The sequence below is a fragment of the Rhinatrema bivittatum genome, chromosome 2, assembly GCF_901001135.1.
Source record: "Rhinatrema bivittatum chromosome 2, aRhiBiv1.1, whole genome shotgun sequence".
Lineage (NCBI taxonomy): Eukaryota > Metazoa > Chordata > Amphibia > Gymnophiona > Rhinatrematidae > Rhinatrema > Rhinatrema bivittatum.
In genome coordinates, this window is record NC_042616.1 from 269,627,134 (window position 1) to 269,648,527 (window position 21,394).

At 47.9% G+C, this 21,394-nt stretch overlaps 1 protein-coding gene across 1 annotated transcript in view; it reads left to right on the top strand.

Moving 5' to 3' along the window:
- LOC115083268 (thioredoxin domain-containing protein 3-like) overlaps nucleotides 1-21,394 on the top strand; it is a 218,737-nt gene that overhangs the window by 147,318 nt on the left and 50,025 nt on the right. Inside the window, exon 4 of the mRNA XM_029587076.1 lies at nucleotides 20,676-20,820. Coding sequence (XP_029442936.1) covers nucleotides 20,676-20,820 — 145 coding nt within the window. The remainder of the gene's footprint in view (nucleotides 1-20,675; nucleotides 20,821-21,394) is intronic.

Here is a 21,394-nt window from a genome sequence, read left to right on the forward strand (position 1 = left end):
TGCTACCTCTCATAGCCAGCACTCTTCTAATGCTGAAACGGGACGGGGTTCACTGTTCCTCAGACCCACGTCCTGGCCGAGACCAGTATGTTTCCCATACTTCTCGGTCTATCACACCAGTAACCAATTCGCCTTCTTACAAGTCAGTCTCATATCATAGACTCACTGATATTCTCACAGGACAAGCAGGATGGTTGTCCTCACAAATGGGTGACATCGAGGATGGAGCCCACCACGGAAAACTTCTGTCAAAGTTTAACAGAACTTTGACTGGCCCCTACTGGGCATGCCCAGCAAGGCACTGACCCTGCAGCCAGCAGGGGTCTCCCTTCAGTCTTCTTTTTTCCGCGCAGCAGTTGCCACGCGGTGAAAGGAGCTCTCTAACCACGTTCCTGACAGGAATTTGGAAATTAATTTCCTAAGAAAATTTGCCCCTCAGGGGTCTCCCTTCGACAAATTTTTTAGTCATCTTACGGAACCCGGTAAGTTTTTTGCCTTCTTCCATCGACTACCGTCGAATTTGGCCCTCGAGGCCTGTTGGCACTTACCGATCCCCAGCCTAAATTTTGGCTTCCAGCCATGGCAACGGGGTTCCGTCGTTGTCCGGATTGTACCCGGACTATGTCCATCACAGACCCCCACAGGGTTTGTGTAATGTGCCTTAATGACACCCAAGGGTCGCAAAGCCAGGATGGAGAAGATGGGGCTCCTCTTCCATGCACCCACCCCAACGCCATCGATAGCATCGACGTCATCGGAACCGGCACCGTCGAAGTTGTACCATCATCGTCAACCCTCCGGTGACCGTCCGCCATCGATCGCTTCTCGGCCGTCGACTCCCGTCCCTTCCCCGGATGGGCGAGGGGATCGGAAGGAAAAGCACCGCCATCGACGGCACAAGTCTCGGCCTGTCGAGGATCCACAGCCATCGACCTCTACTCAAGCCGAGCCACCGACAAAGAAGCCGCGAACAGACCGGACGCCCTCCACGTCTCGTTCGCCGGCATCGAGGAAACCCTCACCCTCTCGGGGTGTGGGGGCCGTGATCCCATCGGTTACGGTGGTCCCTCCAGCCCTGCCTCAGCCTCCCTCTCCCGTCGAGCCGGGTATGTTTACCCCTGGTCTCCGGGCAGAACTGGACCGGCTGGTCCAGGAGGCCATCGAGAAAGCGATGAAGAAATTACAACCTCCATCGGCACCGTCTCCGGCACTGGTTCCAGTGCCGCCCCCGGCACCGATGCCGGCACCGGCTTCGCCACCGAGGAGGGAACCGACCACCGAGCCGTTGATACAAGCGCTAGCACCGCTACTGAGCCGCATGGAGGCACTCATGACGGCCCTTCCATCGGTGATTCCAGTGCCATCGACAACACCACCGTCTCCGACTGGTTTCTCATCGGCAGGAGAAACACCGTTTCGAATTCCCCCTTCCGGGGTAGTTCCATCGGTACCTTCTGGTATATCTCCACCGATTTACCCTTCGGCTCCATCGATTCCGCGCCAGGCACCGATTCCATCGGCAGCACCGAAGCCATCGATGCCATTTCTGGTTCCACCTACCGCACCGATTCCACCTCGGTTTCCATCGATGCCTTCAGAGCCTCAGCCAGGTCCATCAGGGCTACAAGCCCCACATGATCCCTACGATACCTGGGGTGATGATGATGATACCTCTTCTGACACAGATTTGCCTTCGCCACCATCTCCTACAGAGAGTAGAAAAAGATCTCCTCCTGAGGATCTATCTTTCATTAATTTTGTGAAAGAGATGTCAGAAGTTGTACCTTTCCAACTACAATCTGAAGCTGATGACAGACACCAGATGATGGAACTATTTCAATTTCTGGATGCTCCAAAAATCATCGCTTCCATCCCTATACACCAGGTGTTTTTGGATCTGCTCAAGAAAAACTGGGAATCTCCTTCATCGGTGTCACCAGTTAACAAGAAAGCTGACTCCACATACCTTGTCCAGTCAGCACCAGGTTTCCAAAAACCTCAACTGGATCATCGCTCTGTTGTGGTTGAGTCCGCACAGAAGAAGGCCAAGCGTCTTAAGCCGCACTCTTCTACCCCACCTACCAGGGACAACAAGTTCCTGGATAGTGTGGGACGGAAAGTGTATCATGGAGCTATGTTGATTTCACGCATAGCTTCATATCAACTTTACATGACTCAATACAACAGAGCCATCCTTAAGCAGATGCAAGACTATGCTGACACGTTGCCGGACCAATACCAACCGCAGCTTAAAGCCCTTCTTCACAAGGGATTTGAGGCAGGGAAGCACGAGATTAGGACTGCCTACGACATTTTCGATGCTTCCACGAAGGTTTCAGCCACAGCCATCTCAGCCAGACGTTGGGCTTGGTTAAAGTCATCCAACCTTCGCCCTAGAGGTCCAAGATCGTCTTGCTGATTTGCCCTGCTTAGGCGACAATTTGTTTGGGGAACAAATTCAACAGATTGTGGCGGAGTTAAAAGACCACCATGAGACGTTGAAACAACTCTCATCTGTCCCACCTGAGGTGACCTCCAAGCAACCGCAAAAGAAGGACTCTAAGAAGTCGTTCTTTCGACCACGCCGCTACTACCCTCCGTCAACTAGGGCTCGTCCTGCACGGTCCTCTAACAGGCCTCAGCCTCGTCAGCCGAGAAAGCAAAGACCTACTGTAGCCCCACCTCCTGGGCCTGCGGCGGGCCTTTGACTTCCCTGTATTGAGCACATGCCAACTCCCTCTTCCACACATCCCTGTGGGAGGTCGGCTGTACCACTTCTTACCCCGTTGGAAACAGATTACCTCAGATCAGTGGGTGCTAGCAATTATCGCACAGGGTTACCACCTCAACTTCATAACACTTCCGCCAGACTCCCCGCCCCTTCAGGCATGGACTCTAACCAGCCATTTGACTCAATTACATCAAGAAGTATCCCTTCTTCTACAGTCAAATGTTATAGATCCCGTCCCTCCTTGTCAACAAGGGAAAGGATTCTATTCCAGATACTTCCTAATACCAAAGAAATCAGGGGGGTTACGTCCAATTCTGGACCTTCGGGCCCTCAACAAGTATCTACGAAAAGAGAAGTTCAAGATGGTAACCCTGGGCGCCTTGCTCCCTCTGTTGCAAAAGGGGGATTGGCTGTGCTCTCTCGACCTCAAGGACGCTTATACCCACATTGCGATAACACAATCTCATCGCAAGTATCTGCGTTTTCTGATAGGCCATGACCATTATCAATACCGGGTACTACCTTTCGGGCTGGCATCTGCTCCACGAGTCTTTACCAAATGTCTCGTAGTAGTAGCAGCATTTCTCAGGAAGGAAGGTGTCCACGTCTACCCCTATCTGGACGATTGGCTAATCAGGGCCTCCACCCCTCAAATTGCGCAATCCTCCCTAAAGTTGACAATTCACACACTCCTCTCCTTAGGGTTTCTTGTCAATTACGAGAAATCTTGCTTGGTCCCATCTCAGACCTTATCCTTCATTGGAGCAGACTTGGACACCTTACAGGCAAAAGCCTACCTTCCACTTCAACGAGTCCAAACTCTCATGTCTCTAGCTCGCCAGCTCCAGTCTCAACACACTGCCACAGCTCGCCAATTCCTCATCCTCCTAGGACACATGGCATCCTCGGTTCAAGTCACTCCCTTGACCCGACTAGCCATGAGAGTAACGCAATGGACTCTGCGACACCAATGGCTTCAAGCTTTCCAGCCTCTGTCCTACATCGTCACAGTTACACAAGCGCTACGCCTGTCTTTAACCTGGTGGACGACTCAAGTCAATCTCCTTCAGGGCTTACCCTTTCTCCTACCAGATCCACAGGTAATCCTAACCACCAATGCTTCCCACGTCGGTTGGGGGGCCCATGTGGACGATTTACAAACCCAAGGGTTGTGGTCGCCAGAGGAAGCCGAACACCAGATAAATTTCTTGGAACTTCGAGCAATTCGCTACGCGCTCAGAACTTTCCAAGATCATCTATCAGATCAGATAATCTTAATCCAGACAGACAACCAAGTGGCCATGTGGTACATAAACAAGCAGGGAGGCACAGGCTCCTTCCTTCTGTGTCAGGAAGCTGCGCAGATTTGGGCAGAAGCCCTCTCCCATTCCATGTACCTCAAGGCCACTTACTTGCCGGGAGTAGACAATGTATTGGCAGACCAGCTGAGCCGTGTCTTCAAGCCACACGAGGGGTTTTCCCCGCATAGACCTCTTTGCGTCCCCTCAGAACCACAAAGTGGACGATTACTGCTCTCTCATTCGGAGCCAACACTCTCAGCCGAGGGATGCCTTCTCCCTCAAGTGGACGACAGGTCTGCTTTATGCATTCCCTCCACTTCCTCTTCTGTCAAGGACTCTCGTGAAGCTACGCCAGGACAGGGGAACCATGATCCTGATAGCTCCCCACTGGCCACGCCAAGTGTGGTTTCCCATACTCCAGGATCTCTCCATCCGCAGGCACATCCCTCTGGGAACGGATTCGCATCTGCTCACTCAAAACGACGGATGCCTCCTCCATCCCAACCTCCAAGCCTTGTCCCTGACGGCATGGATGTTGAAAGGTTAGTCCTTCAGCCTTTTAACCTTTCGGATTCGGTTTCTCGTGTCCTGATAGCTTCACGAAAGCCCTCCACCAGAAGATCATATTCATATAAATGGAAAAGGTATACATCATGGTGCACTTCTCAGTCCCTTGATCCCCTTTCCTGTCCAATCTCTAAGTTCTTGGACTACTTATGGCACCTATCAGAATCCGGTCTAAAGACCTCTTCCATTAGGATGCATGTCAGTGCGGTAGCCGCCTTCCATAAAGGTATAGAAGGTGTCCCTATTTCAGTACAACCCCTGGTGACACGCTTTCTTAAAGGCTTGCTCCATCTGAAGCCACCCTTACGTCCTCCGGCCCCATCTTGGGACCTTAATCTGGTTCTTGGTCGTCTAATGAAACCACCTTTCGAACCTCTGCACTCCTGTGAATTGAAGTATCTCACATGGAAAGTATTATTCCTATTGGCTATCACTTCAGCTCGCAGGGTTAGTGAGTTACAGGCCTTAGTCACCTATCCGCCTTACACTAAACTCCTGCAAGACAGGGCGGTGCTCCGCACTCACCCTAAATTTTTACCTAAGGTAGTTTCTGCATTTCATATCAATCAATCCATCATACTACCTATCTTTTTTCCCAGGCCCCATTCCAACTCTGGGGAACAGACTCTGCATACCCTAGACTGTAAACGAGCTCTAGCGTTTTATCTAGACCGTACAGTTGCTCACAGGAAGAGCACTCAGTTGTTTGTCTCCTTCCATCCTAACAAGTTGGGACAACCTGTGGGTAAGCAGGCTCTTTCCTCCTGGTTGGCGGACTGCATTTCTTTTTGCTATCAGCAAGCTAGCATTCCTTTTCAAGACCGTGTTAAAGCACACTCTGTGAGGGCCATGGCGACTTCAGTAGCTCACCTTCGATCGGTGCCGCTTCCTGACATCTGCAGGGCTGCAACCTGGAGTTCTCTCCATACCTTTGCAGCCCACTATTGTTTGGACAAAGCTGGAAGATAGGACTCCATCTTCGGCCAATCTGTCTTGCGTAACCTTTTTCCAACATGATGTACCAACACCCTTCCACCTTCCCGGTAGGGTGCGGATGCCCTTTCCCAAATTCCACCCCAGTTGTTGTGCCTGTTGCACGTCGTTGGGTGCATTTGGTGCAAGCTAGGACATCCTCAGCTCGGTACTCACCCATTTGTGAGGACAACCATCCTGCTTGTCCTGTGAGAAAGCAAATGTTGCTTACCTGATGTAACAGGTGTTCTCACAGGACAGCAGGATGTTAGTCCTCACGAAACCCGCCCGCCACCCCGCGGTGTTGGGTTCGTTTTAGTTTTTACTTTTTTAGGCACTGCCTGTAGCTTTGAAAATCAGACTGAAGGGAGACCCCTGCTGGCTGCAGGGTCAGTGCCTTGCTGGGCATGCCCAGTAGGGGCCAGTCAAAGTTCTGTTAAACTTTGACAGAAGTTTTCCGTGGTGGGCTCCATCCTCGATGTCACCCATTTGTGAGGACTAACATCCTGCTGTCCTGTGAGAACACCTGTTACATCAGGTAAGCAACATTTGCTTTCTCAGGTACTGGTAGCGTCACAAAAACCCTTCCACACCCAAATACTACCATTCAAAATGGCATGATTTATCACATGACGTTTAAAAAAGGGTTTTACCCTTTTTCTTTTTTCTACACCACTCTTTTATCTTACTCCCTCGGATTCTGCTCCCCAGATATCCTTCACATGGGTACACCTCGGTTCCAATTGGCATACCACTTGGGAGTGGGGATACCCGATTAATGGTCACCCCCTTCTGAGTCAATTTACCATGGATTATCCACTGATCAAGCTGCCTCTGTTTTCACTAGTCATGGAATGGGACATGTAATTCGTGCTTACAAGTCTCATACGTTCTCCGTTCGAGCCTTTCCGTTCCTCTCACTTAACAGTCTGTCATGGGGAACTCTTTCCCTCATAGAGTTCACTTCTACCAACAGGGTCAGTGAGTTACACACCTTGTTACATACTCACCCAACCCTGCGTTCCTCCGTGACCAAGTGGTTTTATGTTTTCAACTTCATATCCTTCTTAAGGTAGACGTTGCATCTCACCTTACTCAGAATATACTCTTTCCCAACATCTCTCTCTCACCAAAGCAAGAGGGTTTTTTCCACTCCTTGGACTGTAATAGTGTACTTGCATTCTATCTAGATCGCACTGCACTCCATAGGAATTCCACCTAACTCTTTCCTTCTGTGGCAAGAGCCAAGATGCGAGTTCCAGTGGGCAAACAGACCTATTCCTCCTAATTGATGGTCTGTATCTCTTTCTCCTACCAACAAGCAGGCATTTCACTACAACAGAGTGTGTAATCACACTCTGTTACATCCGTCCCAGCCTCCATAGCTTACCTTCAGCCGCTGCTGCTTGTACATATTTATCAGGCTGCGACCTGGAGCTCTCTCCATACCTTCGCAGCCATTATTGCTTAGATACGACTAACCGGCATGCTCCATGTTTGGCCAGTCCGTCTACTCCTATTCTTTTCGGTTTAACTACCCAACATTCTTCCACCAACCCGTTAAGGGTTTCAGGATGCCCTCCATTCCAAATTCCACCCCCATCATTGCGCCTTTTGCGCGTCTTGGTTGCATTTGGTGCACTCTCGGGCATCCTCAGCTCGGTACTCACCCATATGTGAGGACTACCATCCTGCTTGTCCTGTAAGAAAGCAAATGTTGCTTACCAGTAACAGGTGTTCTCTCAGGACAGCAGAATGTTAGTCCTCACAAAACCCACCCGCCACCCCGCGGAGTTGGGTCTGTATAAATTTTTATTTTTATTTTAGTTTCGCTTGCCCTTTTTGCTATAAGACGAGACTGAGGGAGACACCTGTGGTCACAGGGATAATTGCAAGCTGAGCATGCTCAGTGCACTCAGTGTGTCAGTGTCAGTCAAAGCTTTATAGAAACTTTGACAGAAAAGGTTTCCATACAGGGCTCCATCCTGTGATGTCACCCATATGTGAGGACTAACATCCTGCTGTCCTGTGAGAACACCTGTTATAGGTAAGCAACATTTGCTAACTGCTTACTTTCAGCAATATTCACATTCAACAATTACCTTTAGGACAGAGATGTGCCAGGAACTGCCTTCTCCTGGAGATGCAGGGCTTGTCTATTTCACAGTGGGCCTACACTTTTATTTCTCTTCTCAGGGAACCCACCCACAGAACTACTTGTCTCTCTGGCTTTTAAGGTGAACTAGGTTAGATGCCTGGTCCTGTACTGGTTAAAGAGGGCTTATAGAGACACTTCGTCACAAACCCTCTCTCTCAGCTTGGACCTGTCAGAGCATTTTTACCCAACCTGGATAGCTTTCCAGGTAGATGACTTTTCTTTCTCACTGTGGGACCAAAACCAAGCAAGCCCTTTCTCATCTGACATTTACCTTCAGCTTTATATATTTTCTATGGAATTCTCCAGATCTCTCACTCAGTAAACTTGCGATAAGGTACAGGGTCTCCACTTTCTCTTCCCGCTCAGGATACCCTTAAAAGTGCCCCAACTTTCACCACTATCCTCTGTATTCTTTGCCCAGTGTCCCCACACTTTGTTACATGAGTCCAACAAAAGCTTCGAGTTCCAGTTCTCCTCTTCAAGGCAAATTATTTCTAGGACTCCTTCCAAAAGGTCTCACTTATACTCCTTGGGGAATTGCTGCAGTCACAGAGAAAAAAATCTCAGCCTTCCTCGAGACTCCTAGGTTGTATTTTCCCATTCTCTTGCTCCTTGACCTGTATTTTTTCATTTTCTACTGTTACGGATTATACGTCTGTACCAGTCTTTATCACAGCCTCTTCAGGCCTTTTTGTGCTGCCTTCATCATGCCTCCCTGTAGCACTTCCTTCAGAGCTCCCTGCAGTGCCTCCGTCAGGCATCTCTACTAATTTTTGGTAGGCCCTCTGCAACAGCCATTGTTTTTGTCTCTTCAGGTTTGGTCTGCCTCTCCCCCATTTCCAATAAGACCCATACCGCAAGCAGTGGCGTAGCCAGAATTGATTTTTTGGGTGGGCACAAGGTTAACATAGGTGGGCACAAGGCATGCAGGTCTACTAGTTGTTTTCTTACTGATAAATAATGCCATATACTGCACCCTAGAATGGCTTTCTAAGTAGTTTGCAACAGCCATTATGTGTCATGTATGAAACTTTAAAATAATTTACTTCAATTATTTCAAGTATAGAAAACAATCAAATCCAATCATATAATAAAACAAAAATTAATGTATTCTTTCATGAACCATCTTTGCAGAAACCCAGAAATCTTCATAAATACAATAAAATATAATTAATCATCAGAACAGGTGCAGTGCAAAGCTAGGGCAATTCACATTACAAGTAACATGAAAAAAAAAATTCAAATTCTGGTGTAATCTCAGCAAAAAATAACCCTCCACTGCTATTTTGTGAAGTAACAAACTCTTGCAAAGAAAGAGGCATCTGGAACCTTGCCAAACAATCACAGCACTGACTCTCAGGATTCAAACAGCAACCTTATGAAAAAGCAGCAATGCAAATACTACACCAGGCCCTAGAACATTAATACATCACCTACGGGAATAACAGAACAGGCTGGACTACTACTACAGAGAAACTATATGCTAGAAATACTCATTTCTGTCACAAACAGGCAAAACTGAGACCGACCCTTACCTAATATAGAAATAAGAGACTATAAATTAGAAACAGAAACATGTAGATAAAGCCAAAATAGAAAGCCTGAGAAACTAAAATGTCTGAACAGTGGAATACTTAAGAAAGAGCAAAATACAAAAATATAAGAATGCACATTCCCAAAGATGACATATTTAAATTGCTAACATCTCTCTCTCTCTCTCTCTATATATATATATATTTTTTTTTTTTACCTTTGTTGTCTGATCTTTGTATTTTTCTAATCAGTTGGTCCTGGTCTCTCTTTCCCATTTTTTCCCTTGTCGCTCATTTCCTAATTCCTCTTCAGTGTCTTTTCTACTACTGTCTTCTTCCCTTCCACACACACACACACACACACACACGCTTTCTCTCACAGACTCCCTCACACACTCAAGCTCTCACTCTCATATGCTCTCCCCCCACCCCAGCTCACATTCTCTGCAGACACACATACAAGCTCTCACTTTCTCACCCCTCCCCAGGCTTATATTCTTATGCACACACAGACGCACATCCAGGCACCCATTCTCATCCACACACACAAACCCATTCTCCCATTCTCACCCACACAAACACACATTTAAGGTCCCATTCTCACCCACACATACACACTTTCAAGCACCCATTCTTACCCACATATTCAAGCTTCCATTCTCACCCACACACACAAACCCAGGCTCCCATTCTCACCCATATATATACACATTCAAGCTTCCATCCTCACCCACATATTCAAGCTTCCATTCTCACCCACATATTCAAGCTTCCATTCTCACCCACACACACAAACCCAGGCTCCCATTCTCACCCATATATACACACATTCAAGCTTCCATCCTCACCCATATATACACACATTCAAGCTTCCAACCTCACCCACATATTCAAGCTTCCAACCTCATCCACATATTCAAGCTTCCATTATCACCCACACACATTCAAGACTCCATTCTCACTCCCATACACACCCAAGGTCCGATTTTCACCCACACACACACAAGGCTCCCATTCTCATCCTCACATACACATTCAAGCCTGTGCACAGTTTCCGCTTCCTCCCCCCAGAGCAGGAAGATCAGCTGGCCTCTCCTGCTGCCACTGGCCTCCTGCTATCTTCGGGCCGTATGGCCGACCGATCTTCCTGTTTGGGGGGGGGGGGAGGAGAGCGGAAGCGCCGCGCACAGTTTCCGCTTCCTCCCCCCAGAGCAGGAAGATCAGCTGGCCTCTCCTGCTATCTTCGGGCCGTATGGCCGACCGATCTTCCTGTTGGGGGGGGAGCGGAAGCTGTGCGCGGCGCTTCCGCTCTTCTCCCCCCCAACAGGAAGATCGGTCGGCCGTATGGCTCGAAGATAGCAGGAGGCCAGTGGCAGCAGGAGAGGCCAGCTGATCTTCCTGCTCTGGGGGGAGGAAGCGGAAACTGTGCGCGGCGCTTCCGCTCTCCTCCCCCCCTCCCAAACAGGAAGATCGGTCGGCCATACGGCCCGAAGATAGCAGGAAAGGCCAGTGGCAGCAGGAGAGGCAGCTGATCTTCCTGCTTTGGGGGGAGGAAGTGGAAGCTGTGCACGGCGCTTCCGCTCCCCCCTCCCCCCGCAAACAGGAAGATCGGTCGGCCATATGGTTGTAGGACCGCTTCCCCACGTGTGCCGTGATGGCGTGCCAAGCATGGGTTCTCCTCTTCACTGTCGCGGGGATGGGATCCCGCGACAGCCTTGCAGTTCTGGTGTCAGTTGGGTGGGCCTGGGTCTAAATTGGGTGGGCAGCTGCCCACCCAGGCCCACCCGTGGCTACGCCACTGACCGCAAGGCTCCATCGCGAGTTTTCCTGAACCTGAGCCATAGTCTCTGTAGATCCATTCCCTTGGCTTCCATACTATTTTCTTGTAAATAACCGTGCCTGTTCTTACAGCTCTTATTTTACTTCTGCCATCTGTTCCAGTGGTGAATTCACTGCCTTATCTGATTTTTCTACCAACGTTTCTGTAGCACTGTTCGGAGGCTTCTCCCTGGCCCCAGCACATTTTCTATCATTATCTTCCTCTTCTACTGACTTTTTATTCCTCTGGAAGGTAGAGCACCAAACAGTTGATTCTTAAGACTGCTGCACTTTTTCTGGATCCAACTGCATGGAGCCCTTCCCTGGAATAACTTCTGGCAGGCTGGCAATTTCAAACACTTTCATGGCACTTGTCCAATAAATCTGGTTTTTTTTTATTAAGCCCTCTTACAGCTGCCTCTGGCCTTCCAAGAAGGCTTGAAGCAAAACTTCTATTTCTAGCTCAGTCATATTTTGGCATAGACAAGGCTGGCTTACTTGTACTCCAGTATAGAGCAGGCTGGCTTCTGCTATCCTTTCTCTAAAAAAATCTACTTAGCTTAAACCTGAATCTATCCTCTTTCACTCTAATCCTGTAACTCCTCATTCTTGAGCCTCCTTTCCTTTGAAAAGGCCTGCCTCCTGTACATGGAATCTCCCCTATCCCACCTCTCCTCTAGGACAGAGATTCTCAACCAGTGTTTCACCACATACCGGCAGGTGTGTCACATGCTATTTGCAGCTTGTCAGGGCTGAAAAAATGAAGACCGGCGCTGCTAGCCGCCGCTGGAGACCAGGCCAGTGGGCCAAAGATGAGCTGTTCAGCTGGGGGCCTTTGTGTGTGTGTGTGTGTATTTGAGATCTGAAGGGTGCTTCTGTGTGTATGTGAGGCAGGGAGGGTGCTTCTGTGTGTGTGTGGTGTGTATGTGGGACAGGGAGGATGCTTCATGTATGTGAGACAGGAAAGGGGCTTCTGTGAGTATGTATGTGAGGCAGGGAGGGTGCTTCTGTTTGTGTGTGGTGTGTATGTGAGACAGGAAGGGTACTTGTGTGTGTGTATGGCATGTATATGAGACAGGGAGGGTGTTTCTGTGTGTGTGTGTGTGGGATTTATGTGAGACAGGGAGGTTGCTTGTGTGTGTCAGTGTGTGTGTGCGAGAAAAAGAGCATGTTTTTGGCTGGGTGTGGCTTTGAGCGAGCGAGGGGGTATGTGTGTGATTGAGCCTGTTTGTAAGTGAGATAGAACATGTGTGATTGAGAGCTTGTGTGGAAGTGAAATAGAGAGAGCATGTGTGTGATTGAAAGCCTGTGTGTAAGTAGAGAGTGAGAGCACTGTGTGATTGAGAGAGACTGGTCAGAGAGGTGACGTGTGTATGTGTGAGAGAGTGATCAGGGAGATCACTGGTATGTGTGTGTGTGTGTGTATGTGTGTGTATGTGAAAGAGAGAAAGAGAGAGAGAGACTGGTTGGGGAGATGATTGGTATGTGAGAGACAGAAACTGGTCCTGAGGGTGTGACATGTGTGAGAGAGAGAGAGAGAAGAGACTGATTGTGGTCCCTAAGGAAGAGGACCGCGAGGACAGCTTCAGCAGCTACTGCTGCTTCTGATGTAGCCTGCAAGGGAAAGAAGTAGGAGAACTGCTGGAGAGGGTAAGTAATGGTAGCTTTTTAAGTTCATTTTTTTTAATTGACTGCCATTTTAATTATTGGGTAGTATTTGATGTGTCTGCTATTTTGAAATATTTTATTGGTGTTTGAGGAATTTTTAATAATTTTTAAGTTTTTAATTGTTAGATGATATTCTGTTCATCAGCTGTTTTGAAACATTTTTTTCATATAGTTTTACAATTATTTCTGTGTGGGAATCTATAACAGCTTGGCTTTTTCTGTTTTCCTAATGGGAGGTGTATTGGTGTTTAGGGCCACGTTTAATATTTTAGTGTTGCCTTTTTATAGGTAGGGTTATTCCATTTGAGTGCATGCCATAATGGAGGTGTAACTTTGTGCAGATTAGTTTGTGTACATTATTGCAGATCCTGGGGCTTTGTTAGGTGCTATATTTCTGTTTCCATTTCTCCAGGTTTGCTTTGCATGTAGAGTGGCTTTTTTGGGTTTTCATTCCAGTTTGTCTCCATATTTGTAATTTGTGGTCTTTCTATACTTGGTGAAGGTCGATCTTGAGTGTATGAGCGAAGTGAGATATTAAACCAGCATGTAGGCACATAAAATACCTGTTAGCACCGCCGGCACTAATGGGCTGCGGGCGCCTTGCCTTACCCGCGGTCCGCTTGCTCGGACCTCCCCAGGGTGCCGTGCTACAGCAGCAGGCCACTGCCGTCGCTCCCTGAGCTGTCCTGCACCCGCGATGATCTCGGATGCCACCAGCCCAAACTCCTCCGGGCCTCCCTTAGCTCGCACATGCCGAGGCCCTGCCTCTTAAAGGGGCCATGGCGGGAAAACCTGGCCTGGGCTTTAGCTGATGTCAGGCCCTAGCTGCTGCTTTCCTGGCACCTGCTACAGCATACCACAGTTCGAGTCTCCGCACCTGCACTTCTTCACCTCAAGGCCATTCCCACGTGGTCCTGCTTTTCACTCTGCAGTGCTGCAGTGGCCATGCACCCCTTGAGACTCTCTCTTCTTCTCCCTTCGAAAGTGTTCCTGTCTCGGACTGTGGCTAACCTCTCTGACACTCTCTGCACCCAGTCATCTACCCTCTCTGGGACCAGCCACACAAAGGTGTACCTAAGTCCTGCCGGCCCCGGCACCCAAGGGCTCAACCTACAGGGAACGAGGTTCATACAGGCAAAGTTCCAGCTTGCCTCTGTTCCCGGCCAGACTCACCTCCCGTTGGTGGGGACCTATGGGCCCAACCCTTCAGGTAGCAACAACCCCACCTTGGGCAATGTAGCAAGTGGACAATTTAACCAGCCAACAATTGGATATACTGTCACAGTTATTCAGTGGAGCACTACATCTACCGGTTCACCTTTATCCATGTGGATAAAGGTGAACCGGTAGATGTAGTATACTTGGATTTTCAGAAGGTGTTTGACAAAGTTCCTCATGAGAGACTTCTAGGAAAAGTAAAAAGTCATGGGATAGGTGGCGATGTCCTTTCGTGGATTGCAAACTGGCTAAAAGACAGGAAACAGAGAGTAGGATTAAATGGACAATTTTCTCAGTGGAAGGGAGTGGACAGTGGAGTGCCTCAGGGATCTGTATTGGGACCCTTACTTTTCAATATATTTATAAATGATCTGGAAAGAAATACGACGAGTGAGATAATCAAATTTGCAGATGACACAAAATTGTTCAGAGTAGTTAAATCACAAGCAGATTGTGATAAATTGCAGGAAGACCTTGTGAGACTGGAAAATTGGGCATCCAAAAGGCAGATAAAATTTAATGTGGATAAGTGCAAGGTGATGCCTATAGGGAAAAATAACCCATGCTATAATTACACAATGTTGGGTTCCATATTAGGTGCTACAACCCAAGAAAGAGATCTAGGTGTCATAGTGGATATCACATTGAAATTGTCGGTTCAGTGTGCTGCGGCAGTCAAAAAAGCAAACAGAATGTTGGGAATTATAGAATTAGAATAATAATGGTGAATAAAACAGAAAATATCATAATGCCTCTGTATCGCTCCATGGTGAGACTGCACCTTGAATACTGTGTACAATTCTGGTCGCCGCATCTCAAAAAAGATATAATTGCGATGGAGAAGGTACAGAGAAGGGCTACCAAAATGATAAGGAGAATGGAACAGCTCCCCTATGAGGAAAGACTAAAGAGGTTAGGACTTTTCAGCTTGGAGAAGAGACGACTGAGGGGGGATATGATAGAGATGTTTAAAATCATGAGAGGTCTAGAACGGGTAGATGTGAATCGGTTATTTACTCTTTCGGATAGTAGAAAGACTAGGGGGCACTCCATGAAGTTAGCATGGGGCACATTTAAAAACTAATCGGAGAAAGTTCTTTTTACTCAACGCACAATTAAACTCTGGAATTTGTTGCCAGAGGATGTGGTTAGTGCAGTTAGTATAGCTGTGTTTAAAAAAGGATTGGATAAGTTCTTGGAGGAGAAGTCCATTACCTGCTATTAAGTTCACTTAGAGAATAGCCACTGCCATTAGCAGTGGTAACATGGATTAGACTTAATTTTTGGGTACTTACCAGGTTCTGATGGCCTGGATTGGCCACTGTTGGAAACAGGATGCTGGGCTTGATGGACCCTTGGTCTGACCCAGTATGGCATTTTCTTATGTTCTTATGTTCTAATTAGACACTCCACTAAATATAACCAGATAAAGTCCTAGTAAGTCAGAATGGTGGAGAAGCCTAGTGGTTAGAGCAGTGGGCTGTAAACTAGAGAAGTCAGGCTTCAAATCCCACTGTCACACCTTGGGCACGTTGGGTCTGTTATAGGCAGAATATAAATGTTTATAAATAAATCACTTCATCCTCTGTTGTCTCAGGTGCAAACTGAGGGCCTGACTCACTAAGCACTTCAGGCTTTTTTGCTGCGCACCCTGTCTGCCCGGCCCGCGTATGGGCCTGCTCACCTCGCTGACATCTCTGCAGGTCACGGGTTGGCCTCCCCAGTGGCAGCCGTGAGCTCCTCCAGGTCTCAGCATCCTGTGGCGGCAGTCGCCGGGCCTTCCACTGGGCACCAGGCCTCACGCCGAAGCTCGGCATCCTCAGTGGCATTGGCCACGCCCCAACGCATGCGCGGACCGCTCGGCCTCTTGTAGGGCCAGGGGTGGGTCCTAGCTTTGCGGCGCGCCCTGATTGAATAATCTTCATAAGGAAGTTCCTGCCTGCATTTACTTGCCTTGGTAATCGTGTCGGCACTACGTGTATACTAGTTTGCCTCCGCATTACAGTCTTGTTCCAGTCTTCTTCCAGCCTTGTCCCAATGTCCTTCTGTTCCAGTGTTCGTCTGTCTTGTCTCCCCAAGTAGTACCCTCGGACTGTCTCTCTCGTACTGACCTTAGCCTGTTCCTTGAATACTCTGTCTGCTGCTTGGATCTTGACCTCTGCCTGCCTAGTGACCTTGTCTGACCTCTGGAACCTGACCTCTGCCTTGTTGACCGCGTCTTCTGATTCTGGCTCTGTCCCTTGCCTTGTCTTCGCCTACGCTGTTCTGGTCTTCCTTGCTCCATCAGATCCAGCCTCAAGTCCGACCGTGCTCCCTTGCTGTCCGTGGGCACGCCTGTCTACTTCTTCTCCAGGAGACCCTACGAGGCCCACCTAAGTCCGAGTGGCCCGGGTCCCTATGGGCTCCTTCGGGCCCCGTCGTTGGCACCCCGGAGGAGGAGGTAATGGGCCCGGTCGCGAGACATGCGACCGGGACCGCAACACTTTCATCATTCATTCTCCATTTTACCCAAAGCATAAAACTCCCTGAGTTGGTGCGGTCCTCAGCCAGCATTCTGCCAATCACACCGTGCACCCATGCTCGTTCTTTTCTCGCCCCTTCTCACCTGTGGAGTGCAATTATGTAATCGGGGACAAAGAATTATTGCCAATTAAGCTCGCTTTTGAAGAGTGGTGCCCCTGGCTCAAAGGGGCTCAGCACCAGATCACAGGATATTCAGACCACAAGAACCTTGAGTACCTGCACCATGCGCAATACCTCAATTCCGCAGGCCCGCTGGTCTCTCTTCTTTAGTCGGTTCAATTTCTTGCTATAATACCGGCCAGCCAACAAGAACGCCCGAGCCGATGCCCTCTCCCGATCCTTCACCTTAGAGGACCCCGAATGTTCTGCGCCACATCATTGATCCAACCAAGATTCTTTTCTCCACCACGTTCACCGTACCTCCTGGGAATATGGTGGTTCCCAGTCCATTTTGTAGAAAAATCATCCAGTGGGCACACTATTCCCTGCTGGCGGGTCACCCAGGTCAAGCTAGAACTCTTTCTTCACTCCAGAGGTTCTACTGGTGGCCAAGCATGAAGAAGGACGCTCAAGCATACATGAAGTCGTGCCCCACCTGTGCCCGTCAGAAGCCGCTGACGGGCCGACCTTGGGGTCTTTTGCAACCACTTCCCACGCCTAGTGAACCGTGGACACACATTGCCACTGATTTCATAGTGGATCTTCCTCCCTCCTAGGTTACAGTGGACCGGTTTTCAAAAATGGCTCACTTTGTAGCTCTGCCTGGCCTTCCCTCAGCCTTGGAGCTGGCGAGACTATTCATCCGCCACATATTCCGCCTTCACGGATTCCCGAGGCATATACTCTCCGACTGGGGAGTGCAATTTACGGCCAGGTTTTGTAGGGCCTTATGTAAAAAATTTGACATTGCCTTGGACCTCAAGTCGCCCTATCACCCGCAGGCCAATGTTTAGATGGAAAGGACAAATCAGACCCTGAAGCAGTTTCTCCGGGCATACATAAATTCACGACAAAATGACTGGTCCAAGTTACTACCTTGGGCTGAGTTTGCCCTCAATTCTCATCTGTCCACATCCATCGGGTCTTCACCCTTCCAAGTGGTATATGGATATCAGCCCCTGCTGCCGCTTCTGCTACCTCTGTCAGTGTCATCTGATGCGCAGGCTACCACCCAAGAGTTGCATCAATTTTGGGATGACACTAAATGACTTCTACAACAAGCTGCCCAGAAGTCAAAGAAATGCTATGATATTCATCATCGGGCAGCCCCTCAATTCAATCCTGGTGATAAAGTATGGCTTAGCACTCGATTTATTCGCCTGAAACTACCTTCAGCCCGCTTCGCTCCCAGATACATCGGTCCTTTTCCCATACATCGTTGCCTAGGCCCAGTTACGTACAGCCTCCTCCTGTCCACATCTCATTACTTAAGCCTCTCATCCTGTCTGAATTTTCCAAGAGGCTGCCTGAACCTCAACCTCTGGCGTCAGAGGAGGACATCACATACCAGGTATAGGACAGCCTGGATGTACGGAAGCAAGGAAGACGATGGGAATATCTGATCTTGTGGGAGGGTTTTGGGCCCGAAGAGAATAGCTGGGAGTCTGCAGCCAATATTCTCAATAAAGAACTGATCAAGCAGTTTCATACTTCTCACCCAAGAAAACCCAAACCCCCCGGGGGGGCCTAAGAAGGGAGGTACTGTTACGCTCCGCGGTCGCAGATGACTGCGACCTCTGCTGCTCACCCCTTTTTTATCTGCTTTGGCTCCGTTGGGCAAACTCGCGGCATCTATCAGCTACTGCTGGCCTTCCTGCCTCAATTCCTGGGCCCTCCTGAGCAGCATGGACATTGCCTACCGCCATCTTACCCTCGGAGTCCCCTAGGCGCGTGCGCTCCCAGGCCAGCTTTAACCATGACATGGCGGGAACCTCGAGGGCGTCCCCCTCAGATGACATCACTCATCTTGGATACTTAAGCCCACTGGCCCAGACAGCCTATGACTTGGCAACGAGTTCATCTTGCTGAATCCATCTACTCTCGCTTCACTACTTCTTCCGGTTCCTCCTTCCATAGCATGAGACTACCGGGTACCCGCTCCTTGGGGGCCCTTCCTCGTCTCTCGGCTATCCGCTCCTCGGAGGGCCATTCGCCTGGACTCCTGCCTGCCTCGCTTCCCGAGGCTTTCTATGGAACTACTCCTTGTCTTCAGCCACTGAGAGTAACCACGCTGTGGACTACTGCTGTGATATCTACTATGGAATCCTCTCCAGTGTACCCCGCTCTGCGGGCCATTGCCGTGATATCGCTAGAAGAGCCTCTCCGGTATACCCTGCTCTGCAGACCATTGCCACGATATACTTAGAAGAGCCCTCTCCGGGTCCTCCCTGCTCTGCGGACCTTTGCTGTGATATCGCTAGAAGAACCTCGCAGGTGTACCCTGCTCTACGACCAGTACTGTGATATCCTAGAGGAACCCTTGCCGGTGTACCTTGCTCTGCGGACCACTGCCGTGACCTCCCACCGAGGAACCCTCTTGGATACAATCTCTACGGACCCCATGTAACCACAGTGACTGTACTTCTTTCGGCACCCCCGCTCCTCGGGGAGTGCCGCTCCCATTGCCTGTGACTCAGGTCATCCCGAGCTGAGTCTGATGTCAGCCCCTGCTCTGTCGCTCTGTGGCCCACCTCCTGGGGTCACCCTCTCTCTCTCTCTCTTTCTCCTTCTCTGCCTCTGCTGTATTTCATCCCGCAGCCAAGACCTCGCCTCACGATGGTGAGGCTCAGTGGGGCTCCTCCCCTGGGCGGTACCATTTCTCACCTCCGCAAAAAGGGCCCACACATCCACAAATCCTAACACTTTTCAATTGGAAAGGAACCTGTGTTTCTAGGGGACATAAAATGAAACTCTAGGGGGGATGACTCAGAACCAACATCAGGAAATATTTCTTAAGGAGAGGGTGGTGATTGTCTGGAATGCACTTCTGGAAAATGTAGTGAGGACAAAAACAGTAAACAAATTCAAAAGGGCACAGGATAAACACTGGGTCATCTGCACAGAGAGGTAGTTATTATGCTTAACAGAAGTCATGGGGACTTCTACCCTTAACAATTAGCCTTGATGTTTTTGACACAACTGCAACATCACTCTCTGCTTTGATGGCGGGGGTAAAAAGAGGAATTGGATTATGAGGACAAAAAAATGCTGGACCCAAACTTTTACAATCTGAAGTACTGATATGCAGGGGAAAAGCACAAGAGAGCTTTTATGGTCAAGAACAAAAGTAAAGCATGTTCAAACAGCATTGTCTGAATTATCAAGAAGGTTGCTCACACCATAAAAATGTTGGTAGCAGTAATTTTATTATGGGTTTGACAGTTGCTTTGTTTTGATTGTAAATATTGCTAACCTTAACATATGGCTTGGGGGTAATCAGCACGGAGAGGCAGTTACTACCCTTAACAGAAACATAGGGATAACCTGTAAGGAACAGCAGTTATTAACATAAGAAACTTGCTGGGCAGACTGAATGAACCATTTAGTCTTTTTCTGTGTCATTACTATGTCACTATGTTATAAGACACCAGCAAAAGCCAGAAAGATGTTTGGGTACATCAGCAGAAAAAAGGAGGTGATATTGTTCCTTATAATTCTTGGTGAGAAGTCATTTTTGAGATTGCATATTTAAAAGAATATAAACCTGGTTTTTATTCTAAAGCATATGGGGTCAGACTTAAACATCTAAACATGTATAACCTAGAGCAGTGGTTCTCAACCTTTTTTCTGTCGGTACACACCTGATAGATGGTCCTCACATGCAAGACACACTGAACACATGAATGAGTAATAATAATGAGTAATAGCCTCATTCACAATCATTTGCATGTGATGAAATAGGCACTAATCTCCCTATTGCAGTAGGGGGTGGATTAGCGCCTATTTAACCCGCGTCCGAGTGCACTGTATTGCATTGGCCTCAAAGTTGGCAGAATTAGGTGATTCAGAAATTACAACAGAATGGATATCCTTCACAGAGCTCAGATATATAGATTTAAATTGATCATTGACAAAGAGAGTTTCCAGATACTGTTTGGATACACCAAAATTTATTTCACTTTGATTTCAGTGGCTGTTCAGTTTCAATGTTTTAGAAACTAAGTTAAGATTTTCATATTTTAATACAGATGCTGTTCTGGAAAAGATTCAGCAGAATGGATATGTAATAGAAATGCACAAAGAGTTAACACTTTCAGAAGATCAAGCACATGAATTTTACAAAGAACAAGAAGGACAAGATTTTTTTCCAACCTTTGTAGAACACATGACAAGGTGATTTGTTATTTAGCTATTACAGATAGACTTGATATATAGTTAATATGGAAACCACAGGTCTTAAACAATCTGAATTTTTGAAAAATATTTTAAAGGGACCATAAGCAGAAAACAGATATTTTGATTATTACCTGACTGTTGATGGCTGATATTTAATTTTGCTTTTAATCTTTCCCCCATTAAATTCCTTAAACAAAAAAAAATGTATATTGTATTACGGTACACTTTAACGTCAGCAGAATTTATTAATTTTTGGAAAAGTATGTGATTATAGTTGTGATTCTTTTTATCTTTTGTGGTTGTATAAAATAAGACTTTGTAATAAACCAATATAATGATACATAATATGCCTGAGAGGCATTTCTATACTGAAAATAAACTGTAAGAAAAAGAACTACAGAATGGGGGTCATTTTCAAAGGAGTTACGCATGTAAATGTGACATACTATCGTAGCAATTTTCAAAAGCTATTTACTCGAGTAAAGTGCACTTACTTGAGTAAATCCTATGGACAATTCAATGGCATATATTGTAGCAATTTTGAAAAGCCCACTTACTTGAGTAAAGTGTA